The sequence below is a fragment of the Choloepus didactylus genome, chromosome Y (genome assembly GCF_015220235.1).
Source record: "Choloepus didactylus isolate mChoDid1 chromosome Y, mChoDid1.pri, whole genome shotgun sequence".
NCBI lineage: Eukaryota > Metazoa > Chordata > Mammalia > Pilosa > Megalonychidae > Choloepus > Choloepus didactylus.
This window is the reverse complement of record NC_051335.1, coordinates 26849094-26861723: the sequence shown is the minus strand read 5'-3', so window position 1 is coordinate 26861723 and position 12630 is coordinate 26849094. Positions and strand designations below refer to the sequence as shown.

General features: G+C 35.1%; 1 protein-coding gene and 1 pseudogene across 1 annotated transcript; one reads left to right on the top strand and one right to left on the bottom strand.

The window, feature by feature from the left end:
- Positions 1-2827: 2827 nt before the first annotated feature.
- Positions 2828-3873, bottom strand: LOC119524075 (annotated as a pseudogene).
- A 2922-nt stretch (positions 3874-6795) lies between these two features.
- LOC119524224 (60S ribosomal protein L17-like) lies at positions 6796-7416 on the top strand. Its single transcript, XM_037822870.1, has one exon. The coding sequence runs from the start codon at positions 6796-6798 to the stop codon at positions 7348-7350; it is 555 nt and encodes a 184-aa protein (XP_037678798.1). The 3' UTR covers positions 7351-7416.
- Positions 7417-12630: the final 5214 nt, after the last annotated feature.

Genomic DNA, 12630 nt, shown 5'->3' with positions numbered 1-12630 from the left:
ATGGCTAATGATGTTGAGCTTCTTTTCATGTGCTTTCTGGCCATTTGTATATTTTCTTTGGAGAGACATCTATTCAAGTCTTTTGCCCATCTTTTTTTTTTTTTTTTTTATCTTCATTTTATTGAGATATATTCACATACCACGCAGTCATACAAAACAAATCGTACTTTCGATTGTTTACAGTACCATTACATAGTGGTACATTCATCACCCAAATCAATCCCTGACACCTTCATTAGCACACACACAAAAATAACAAGAATAATAATTAGAGTGAAAAAGAGCAATTGAAGTAAAAAAGAACACTGGGTACCTTTGTCTGTTTGTTTCCTTCCCCTATTTTTCTACTCATCCATCCCTAAACTAGACAAAGTGGAGTGTGGTCCTTATGGCTTTCCCAATCCCATTGTCACCCCTCATAAGCTACATTTTTATACAACTGTCTTCGAGATTCATGGGTTCTGGTTTGTAGTTTGATAGTTTCAGGTATCCACCACCAGCTACCCCAATTCTTTAGAACCTAAAAAGGGTTGTCTAAAGTGTGCATAAGAGTGCCCACCAGAGTGACCTCTCGGCTCCTTTTGGAATCTCTCTGCCACTGAAGCTTATTTCATTTCCTTTCACATCCCCCTTTTGGTCAAGAAGATGTTCTCCGTCCCACGATGCCAGGTCTACATTCCTCCCCGGGAGTCGTATTCCACGTTGCCAGGGAGATTCACTCCCCTGGGTGTCTGATCCCACGTAGAGGGGAGTTTTGCCCATCTTTTAATTGTGTTGTTTGTCTTTTTGTTATTAAGTAGAAGGCTTTCTATATATATTCTGCATGTTAAATCGTTATCAGATATATTGGTTCCAAATATTTTCTCCCATTGTGCAGGTTGTCCTTTTACTTTCCTGATAACGTTCTTTGGGGCAGTAATGTTTTTTATTTTGATGAGGTCCAATTTATCTATTTTTCCTTTTGTTGCTTGTGCTTTGAGTGTAAAGTCTAAGAAATCATTGCCTAACATAGGGTTCTGAAGCTGCGTCCCTTTGTTTTCTTCGAGGAGTTTGATAGTTTTAGCTCTTATTTTAGGTCTTTGATCCATTTTGAATTGGTTTTTGTATATTGTATTAGGTAGGGGTCCTCCTCGTTTTTGCTAATGGAGATCCAGTCCCTGCTTTCAATTCTTTTGGATACACACCTAGAAGTGGGCTTGCCAGGTCATATACTTCATTTTCTGAGGAACCACCAAAACGTTTTCCACAGTTCATTTTTTTTTTTACCCCAAAGAGCTTTTTTTAATATGGGTTATATCTGTCAATATTTGCCATATTAGAAGTTAAAATTAAGAAATTTAAAAATATTTATTAATTCATTTAAAATAACAATAACAAACCTACTACACATTAGCATAAATAACATGTTAAAATGATATTTCCCAAAATAAATCAAAAGTTTAGTGAGAGGAATGGCATTTGTAGTAGGTTGAATTATGCACCTTAGAAAAAACATGTTCTTAATTTTAATCCCCTTCCCGTGGGTGTGAACCCATGGTGAAAAGGATCTCTTGAAGAGTGAGAATTAAATTCAAGCTAAAATTGGAGGGAGATATGGTTAGAATGGGACTTCATTGCCATTTTGGGGAAGCATTAGAATACCCAAAGGTGTGGAGCTGAAGGGGTAGTGTGACCTCCATCTGACGTATTTTTATTGTATGTGTGTGAGTAAAGTAATTTACACTGAGGAATATAAAAATCTCTGACAAGTGTTCGATCTGCATATCGTTACTCTTTCTGGGGGCACACCTACCCAGAAAGCCAGGTGCTAGCTGGTAGGCTGCTTGGTGAGTCTGGAAAGGAGCTAAGGGAGAAAAAAAGGATGTGCTAAATGACTAGAGTCATCAAGACTAGACAAGTGGAAACAACCGTGGCCACATCTGGGCCATTATAACAAATGAGGCATTCAAGGGATCAAGGTCACAAAGCTATTATGTGAGAGAGCTGGGATGTGAACAAAGGCTGTCTTACTCCAAGGCCTGTACTCTGTCCCTGCATCACAACACCAGTCAGTGTCCCTGTCCCCTAGATATTATAGATGGCTCATGTGTACTTCAAATCATTGTCTGAGAAAAGAAAGACACCAACCTGGAATGGTATCTCAGCCAATCTGTACTGGGGCTCCTTGTGAGGCTTAGGGGCCTTTTCTGGCAAAGACCTATAATTTATGTCTGCCATTTTGCTATTTGTTTTCCATGTGATTCATATCCTTTTTGTTTCTTTGTTCCCTCTTTACTGCCTTCTTTTGTATTAACTGAATATTTTCTAGTGTACCATTTTAATTCCTTTGTTTATTCTTACTATTTTTTGGAGTTATTTTCTTAGTGATTGCTCTAGAGACTATAACGGACATTTTATCACAATCTATTTTGGATCAATGCTAATTTAATTCTAATCAAATAGAGAAACTTGTTCCAATATAGCTTCATTCCCTAACTCTTCCTTTGGCAGAGACCTATGAAGCATGCATCACTGGAAAACTTCTGGGAAATACAGCAAACTACTTGCAGTTTAATTGTAAATACCATATTAGTGATCTGACAGCACATTACTCAAGGTTGAGTAATGATACTAAGTACAAACATCATGATAAACAACAAATATTGTGGTGCCATGAAGTTAGTATTACTGATTTCTGTGCCTAAAGCTTTACTTTCCCTCACAGTTGTGTGTTATCCTAAGGGAAGAAAGTGGAAATTTCAGCAATCCATAGTACCTCAAAGCAGTTGTGCAAGGCTAGAATATATTTGTCTTTCAATAGGTCCTTCATAATTCCTTGATTTGGAGCTTATGGGTCCTGAGTAATGGGATGAAATTCTTCAGCTGAGATGAGATTTAATAACTCTTGAATGGCTGTTTCTTCATCAACACTAAATTGTTGTTTGTCTAGGCTGAAGGCTCTCATGGCATGTTCCTGGGCCTTCAACAAATTCATCACCAGGTAGTAAAGCATGACCAGGGTTTTGAGAACAAAGACAGTCTTTTCTGGGGCTCCATTAGATGTGGATTCTCGAATGTTCAAGATTGAAATTAGGATCCGAATGGCTTCTGCTTCCTGGGCTTCTTCCAGACTAGTGTCGTTCTTAGAGTGTCTTCCCAGTAAATCGATTTGTTGGATGCGAGCCCGTGAGAGGACTTGATAGTGTTCATTCAAATATTTATACCAGATCTCAGTGATCGTGGCATACAGTGTGTCTGCCAGGTCCCGCCTGTAAAGTTTATGAAAGATATTAGCCATCTGGAAGTAGCCTCCTGAGTTCCTGATGTCCTCTGTTCCAGATGCACAACTGGCAAAATAAGTATCATTGGCCAGATGATACTGGGCTTCTTCGTAGTTTTCGTTAGCTATATAGAGAAATCCTAGGTTCTGATGCAATAAAGAGTGGGTGGCATTACTGCATTTGGTTGATTTGAGGACTGTCCACTGGGCTTGGGACAGATAGTCCTTGGGCTAGACGATCTGGCCCAGACCAAGGCTAGCTTCAGCCAACAGTAGGTAAGCAGGCACAAGCTCTACTGAATTCAGGCCTTGTACATTCATGTGGAGGCGAAGAGAGTGCAAAGCTGCTGGGACAATGTCTTCATGTTTTCCTTCAAAGAGATATTTCTGGGCTGCAGTATAGCAGAATTTAATCAAATTCTTCTGCCACAACTGCAGTTGCTGCAGGCCATGCTGCCATTCTTCCTCTGAATTGTAGAAGGGCATGGCAGTACACAGTGGAATCAGAGCTGACATACCTTCTCATGGATGCTGTTCCAGTCAGCTTTTTGATGCATCACACCACAGTTCTGGAGCAGAAAAACTGTGCATGTCCAGATTTTGAGAGGTGCCATGGTTCTTTTTTTTATCCTTTGAATTCCATTTTGGGGTCTCCCCCTACATGATGATTAGCTTCAGTTATTTGTATATATTTTTGGGTGTGTGAACCATTACCATGTTTCTAAGTATCAGACTTTCAAAGAGAAATGTCACTCCTTTCCCCATTGCTATTACGTCTTTCCCATTCCCCTATTTTTACTACCCTATTCCTTCCCACCTCCTGCAGTCAACTAATCTCAGTAGTTTCTGCTTCATACTCCATGTAATTCCTTTGTACAAATGAGCAATTACATGTTTGTATAACCCATTGTTTCTTACTTGTCTTGCCTTATTATAGCTTTTCTTTTGGAATTTGATTTTTTTAATTTAAAGTATGTCCTGGAAATCACATTGATTCATAGATATATTCTTCATTTTTTTTTTTTTTTTTTAACATTGCATTGTTTTCCATTGCTTGGGCGGACTATAGTTTATTCAGGTACTCTCCTATATATATGCAGGCATTTAGATTCTTTCCAGTGTTTCCAATGACAATCAGGGCTGTAATGAATAACTTTGTGCATTTATATTTTTGTATTGTTGAAGCTATGTCTACAGGGCAGGCTCCTAGAAGGGATAATAAATGTTTATGCTGTTTTATTGAGTACTGAAAATACCCCTCCAAAATAGGTGATTCCGTTTGCATTCCCACCAGCCATGCATGAGAATGCCTGTGTCCTCTCAGCCTCACCAACCAAATATGTTTATATATGTATATGTATAAGTATGTGCATGTTTATGGGTATGTGTATATATAATGTATATGTCCATATACACATGTGCATGTGTATGTCTATGTTTGTGTACGCACACATATACATACATACATATTTTTAAACAAATGGAGACTCTTACCAACCATGCTTTTTAGCATTTAACAAGTCAGTTGTAAGTGCTTGTACGTGTGTGTTTGCAAAGTGTTAGTTTGCACGAAGTGACTTCTTAGTTTTCCCTTATGTTAACCTATTTAACCAGTCCCTTCCTAATGACTGTATAACTTTTTTCAGTCTTCTCACTATTATATATAATGTTGTGATTTAACTTTACAGTACATGTATCTTTGCGTTACTGTTGATTTCTTATCTCTGATCAGTTCCTGATCAGTAGAAATAGGGTTTGTGCATTTGTAAAACTTAAGCTTTTTATTTTGAAATAATTGTAGAGTCACATTCAATTCCAAGAAATAATACAGAGAGAGCCCATGTATACTTTACTTAGTTCCCCCCAATGGTAACATTTGCAAAACTCTTATAAATGTCACCATTAGGAAATTGACATTGATACAATCTACCAATCTTATTCAGGTTTCTGTAATGTTTATATTTTTAAAATATGACCAGTTTCATTGGTGAGAAATGGTATTCAGCATTTACAAACTTTGTATTTTTGTAATTTTGAGTTTGAACATTTTTCATATATTGAAATATCATTTTTAAAGCCTTCTCCATTTGTAAGCTAGCTATTTCTTTTTCTCATTTATCTGTTGGATTTTGGTCCTTTGGCTTGCTTCCTACATTTTTTTAAAATGCAGTTTTATTGAGATGTATTCCTAAAGGATAAATTGCAAATATTTTGTCCACATTTATGGAAAATCTTTCTGTTTTAAAAATTTAGAAATAATTTACAAATACTTTTAAAATTGAAAGCATCATAGTTTTCTGTTTATCCATTTACCGACTGAGGGATGTGTTGGTTGTTTCCAGTTTTTGGCAATTACAAATAAAACTGCTATAAATATTTTAATACAGGCTTTTGTGTAGATGTATGTTTCCAATTTTTTCTTGCCTTAATATGCAGGAGTGGGATTACTGGATCATATTGTAAGGATATGCCTAACTTTGCAAAGCACTGCCAGTTATCCAGAATGGCTTTAACACTTTTCATTCCCAAGTGAAATGTATGAGTGTTTGCAGATGTTCTGTATCCTCCCAACACATAATATTGTCTTTTTAAAAAAAAAAAAATAATGAGGCAGCATGATAGGTGTTTAGTAGCATGTTTTTGTCATTTTAATTTGCATTTCTTTAATGACTATGATCTTGAATATCTTTTCATGGGTTCTTTGACATCTGTGTATCTTTTTTGGCAAAATGTCTGTCAAATCTTTTTTCTACTTCTAATTGGGTGGTCTGTCTTATTATTTGGAAGATTTCTTTATGTATTCAGATATAAATTTTTCTTTCACGAATTGTGATTTTGGTTTTGTATCTTAAAACTCATTACCAAACCCAAGTTCACTTAAATTTTCTCCTATATTCTAGAAGTTTTATAGTTTCACATTTTATAATTTGTCTGTTGTGCATTTTGAGTTAATTTTTTTTGAAAGGTGTATGGTCTGTGTATATATCCACCGAATGGCCTTTGTTCCATTGTCAAATCTCAGTTGACTGTGTTTGTGAGGGTCTATTTCTGATTTAATTTTTTATACTTTTGCCAATACCATGTGTCTTTGTCTTGATTACTGTAGTTTTATGGTAAGTCTTGAAGTTGGATAGTGTCAGTGCTTTGACTTTGTTACTCATCTTCAGTATAGTGTTAGCTGTTTTTGCCTTTTTTTAAATTTGTTGTTTTTATTTTTGAACAAGTTTCTTAGACTTTGACTTAGGTAATGATTATATATTACTTATATTACTTGCAGTGACTTATCAGCCAGCCCTCTGCTAGGGGTTCCTCTTCTGTGTTTCTACTTTCCAGGCTTTTTTTTTTTTTTCTTTCATTTTTTACTGTGGAATATAACATCTATGCATAAAAGTGATAACTTTCAAAGTGCGATTTAACAAGTAGTTAGAGAGCAAATTTCAAAGAATGTTGTGGATTACAGTTCCACAGTTTCAGTTATTTCCTTATTGTGAAATATAACAGCTCTTCCCGTAAGCGGCACGAGGTGATCTCTGAAAATGATTCGCTCCTCACTTGACCCTGAAAACCCCACAAAATCATGCAAATCAAGAGGTTCAAATCTTCGTGTTCACTTTAAGAACACCCAAGAAACTGCTCAGGCCATCAAGGGTATGCATATTCGAAAAGCCACCAAGTATCTGAAAAATGTCACATTACAGAAGCAGTGTGTGCCATTCTGTCGTTACAATGGTGGTGTTGGTAGGTGTGCCCAGGCCAAACAGTGGGGCTGGACGCAGGGTCGATGGCCCAAAAAGAGTGCTGAATTTTTGTTGCACATGCTTAAAAATGCAGAAAGTAATGCTGAACTTAAGGGTTTAGATGTAGATTCTCTGGTCATTGAGCACATCCAGGTGAACAAAGCCCCCAAGATGCACCGCCAGACTTACAGAGCTCATGGTCGGATTAACCCATACATGAGTTCCCCCTGCCACACTGAGATGATCCTTACTAAGAAAGAACAGATTGTTCCTAAACCAGAAGAAGAGGTTGCACAGAAGAAACAGATATCCCAGAAGAAACTGAAGAAACAAAAACTTATGGCTCGGGAATAAATTCATCATAAATTAAATGCAAATTAAAGCAGAATGTTGGTTGGCTTATTAAATTTGTTAAATATTAAAAAAAAAAGAAATATATGCAGGAAGGTGATATCTTCAAAGTACGACTTAACAAGTAGTTATATAGGAAATTTCAAAGAATGTTCTGGGTTACAGTTACTATAGTTTCAGTTATTTCCTTATTGTGAAATACATATACAGAAAGGTGATAACTTTCAAAGTAGAAATTAACAAGTTGCTATAGAGCAAATTTCAAAGAATGTTATGGGTTCCAGTTCTACCATTTCAGTTCCTTCCTTCTAGCTATTCTAATACCATAGCAACTAAGGAAAAAAAGTGTATAAAGATTCAGTATTTGTAATCCTTTGTTAAATTCTATCTTGTCTGTTGCTGTCTCTTCCTCTAGTTTAATCACTTTCCCAATCTTCAGGGATATCTAGGTATTATTCATGTTGAAAAGGGGTGTCAACATTATAGGAAAGGGGGATGCATCTGGTTGATGTTCTTGAAGAGGCTGTTGCCTCTGGGATTTGGGTCTTATCTGGGATAGGAACACTCTGGAGGATTTAAGTTTCTCAAAAATAAACGTAGTGAGTGAAACTTTGTAGTCTCAGATAGGGACCTGGATATTCTTTCAGATTTTCAGCACTACTCTTGATTTGGGCTTATCATACTGTGGCTATATGGTTTATCTACCTGAAGCTTGCATAGAAGTAACCTCCAGGACACCTTTTCGACTCTATTTGAAATCTCTTAGCCACTGGAACCTTATTTTGTTCCTTTCTTTTCCCTTTTGGTCAAAAAGGCATTCTCAATCCCTCAATGCCAGCATCATGCTCATTCCTGGGATCTGGGTCCATGTTGCCAGGGAGACTCACCCAGGAGTTCTGTCCCACGTCGGGGACGGTGATGAATTTATTTGCAGCATTGGGCTTAAAGAGAGGCTACATCTGAGCAACAAAAGAGGTTCTCTGGGGTTGACTCTAGGCATAATTATAGGTTGGCTTAGCTTCCCCTTTACAGCCATAAGTTTCACAAGAGCAAGCCTCAAGATTGAGGGCTGAGTTATTAAGTAGGTAGTTCCTAATTTCACATAGCATATCTTCCCTTAGTTGTACAATCATCATCACTCTCCATGAATCTTTTGCCTTTATATGTGAAGTTTAGAATCAGTTTGTTGACAACCAAAGATAACTTGTTAGGAGTTTGATTGGAACTGGTGAATATATATATATATTTATATATATATATATATGGAACTGGTGAATATATATATATATATATATTGGGCTGGGGAGATGTGACACTATACTATTATTGAGTCTTCTTATCTATGAACATAGACTATCCCTCCACTTATTTATATCTTCTTTGATTTCTTTAAGCATTGTTTTGTAGTTTTCCTCATGTAGATCTTGTATCTGTTTTGTTAGATCTATACCTAAATATATATATATACACATATATTCGTATATATATACACATATATACACATATATGTGTATATATATACATATATATACTAATGTAACGTTGCATTCTGTTAATTACTGAAAAAAGATTCTTGAAATTTCTAGCTACAATTGGGGTTTCTGTGTCTTTTTTCTGTTTTATCAGTTTTAGCCTCATATATTTTGAAGAAGTGTTGTTAGACTACGTGCATATCTAGGTCTGTTATGCCTTCTTGGAGAAATGATTCATATCATTATGTAACTTCCTTCTTGTTCCCTGATAATATTGCTTGTTCTGAAGGCTACTCTGTCTGATATAAATTTATCCAGTTTTTTTCTGGATAGTGCTATCCCAACATTTTCCTTTATCTTTGTTTTTTTCTTGTATGCAACTTAGACATGGATCTGGCTTTTTATTCCATTTATCATTGTGTTTTAACTGTTGTGTTTAGAACACTCAGGATTAGTATGACTAATGATATGGATGGAATATAATTTGCTGTTTTCTTGACTGTTTTTTGTTGCTCCATCCCTTCTGTTTCTTTTTTCCTGTTTTTCTGCTTTTTTCTTGTATTATTTAACATTTTAAAAACTCTGTTTCATCTTCCCTATTAGATTCTTGTTAATACATTCTTTTTTTAAAGTGCTAGCTGTAGAGTTCACAATATTCCTCTTCAATTATTCAAAGTCTTCTTTAAAATCATTTTATACCACCCAATGTAAAGTGTAAGGACATTAAAAATGTATATTAAGTATTCCTCCCTTGTATCCTTTTTACTATATGCATTTTTTCTTTCAGATATACTGCAAACACACACTACGTTGATACATTTTTGTTTTAGACAGTTATTTTATAGAGAAATTAAAACTAAATTTCATCTTCATTTGTTCAACTTTCAGGTTTCTTCATTTCTTTTTCTATGTCTCGTTTTCTTTTGTATTCATATTTTTTATGCCTGTATAATATCCTTTAGCATTTCCTGAATGGGAGATAAGTTGGTAGTGAATTCCCTCAATTAGCTGAAAAAACCTTGCTTCTTCACTTAAAAAAATTATTGTGGTAAATATGTAACATAAAATTTCCCACTTTAACAATTTTTAAGTGTACAATTCTGTGGTATTAATTACATTCACAATGTTGTGCTACCATCACTATCTATTACCAATACGTTTTCATCATCCCAGACAAAAACTGTATTTATTAAATAATAACTTCACATTCATTTCTCCCCCCTGCTTCCTATAAACCTCTAATTTACTTTCAGTGTCTATGAATTTGATTATTCTAGATATTTCATGTAAGTAGAATCATACAGTATTTGTCCTTTTGTTTCTGTCTTATTTCATTCAACATAATTCTTTCAAGATTCATCTTGCTAACTTCACTCTCCCCTGTCCTTCACTTTTAAAGACATGTTGGCTGGTATAATATCCTATGTTTCAGGATATTCAGTTTTTAAATATTATATGCCTGAGTCTGTGTTTCTATTTTATTTTTTCCATATTTATCTGGCTTCATGTTCATTCATGTTCTTGGATATGTAGTTTGGTGTCTCATTAAATTTAAAAATATATTGACCATTTTTTTAACAGCTTTATTGAGGTATAGTTTCTTTAACATTACAATTCACCTATTTAAGGGAACAATTCAATGAGTTTTAGTATATTTTCAGCATTGTGCAACCATAACCATGATCAATTTTAGAACATTTTTGTCATTCCAAAATTTAGTGTAATAAAGAAACAGTACTATATAGCGCCTGTCTCTTTCCTTTTGTGCTGTTATTATTATGTGTATTACATCTATATATGTCACAAACTCACCAATGAGTTAAAATTTTTACTTTGAATATTTTTGTGTCTTTTAAAGAAGCTGAGAACAAGTATATGCTTAGATATTTGATACAGTAACTTTCTTGTTAACCATTTCTGGTTCTCTTTATCTGTTCCTGAGAATTTGAGGTCCCATCGAGTCGTTTCCTTAGCCCAACATAGCTTTGCTCCCACCTTTCTGTTTTTCTGTTGCTGTCAAACATATAATGTTTCTGTTATAGCTGAAACAGTGCTATTACATAGGTATTTTTAAATTCAGTTGTTTTACAATCAGATATGCTAGAAAGGAGGAGAAATATTCAACCCTACTGCTTTTTTTCCTCATGTAATTATCTTTACGAGCTCTCTTTCTTCATGTGGTTATGAATTACAGTCTGAGACCATTGGCTTTCAGCCTAAAGAATTTCCTTTAGTATTTCTTATAGGGCGGGTTTGCTAGTAACAAATTTCTTCCAGTTTAAAAAATCTATTTTGTTGGGTAATGTCTTTTTTTTTTTGGCCTTCTGTTTTTTTTTTTTAACTTTATCAAAAAATTAAAAAAACACAACATTTCAGTCAAAACAAAATAAAGGAATAAGCAAAACAAAAAACTTAAAATAACTACATTGCTTCCAACATGTTCCTACCATACCCAAAGAAAATTAACAAACCATAGTCATTCCTGGGCATTCCCATATCATTAAGATTACCCTCAATATCTTATCTGTTCTTACTAGATTATCGTTCCCCCTTCACTAGTTGCTGTCTATCTCTAGGTCTCCTACATTCTACAATATAAGACTCTTAGTTTACGTGTAGGGTGTGAGGTAGGGGTGCTTTTTCATTCTTTTGGATATGGATATCCAGTTCTCACAGCCCCATTTGTTGAAGAGACTGTTATGTCCCAGTTCAGTGGATTTGGGGGCCTTATCAAAGATCAGTTGACTGTAGATCTGGGGGTCTATTTCCAAATTCTCAATTCAATTCTATTGATCAATATGTCTATCTTTGTGCCAATATCATGCTGTTTTGACTACTGTGGCTTTATAATAAGCTTCAAAGCCAGGAAGTATAAGTCCTCCCACTTTGTTTTTCTTTTTTAGAATGTTTTTAGCAATTTAAGGTAGCTTTCCCTTCCAAATAAATTGGATAACTAGCTTTTCCAAGTCTGCAAAGTGGGTTGTTGGAATGTTGATTGGAATTACATTAAATCTGTAGATGATTTTGGATAGGATTGACATCTTAATGACATTTAGCCTTCCTATCCATAAACATGGACTGTTTTTCCATCTTTTGAGATCCTCTTCTATTTCTTTTAGTAATGTTATGTAATTTTCTATGTATAGGTCTTTTACTTCCTTGGTTAAATTTATTCCTAGGTACTTTATTTTTTTAGTTGTTATTGAGAATGGAATCTTTTTCTTGAGTGTCTCTTCAGTTAGGTCGTTTCTAGTGTATAGGAACTTTACTGGCTTACGTGCATTGATCTTGTATCCCTCCACTTTACTAAATTTGCTTATTAGCTCAAGTAGCTATGTCACCGATTTCTCAGAGTTTTCCAAATATCAGATCATATCATCTGCAAATAATGACAGTTTTACTTCTTCCTTTCCAATTTGGATGCCTTTTATTTCTTTGTCTTGCCAAATTGCTCTGGCTAGAACTTCTAACCCAATGACGAATAATTTACCTTCTTTTTTGAAAGACGGTTTTAGTTTTGCAAGATATAAAATTCTTGGTTGAGCAATTTTCTTTTTTATCACTTCATATGTCATCTGTTTGTCTTCTTGCTTTCCTTGTTTCTCTGATAAGTCAGCTGTTAATCTTATTGGAGTTCCCTTGATTGTGACAGATCATTTTTCTCTTGTTGCTTTCAAGATTTTCTCTTTGACTTTGGCTTCAACATTTTTACTATGGTGTGCCTGTGTGTGGATCTCTTTGCGTTTATCTGACTTGGAGTTTGTCAGCTTCCTGGATGGGTTAATGGACCCATGCTTTCACTAAAGTGGCA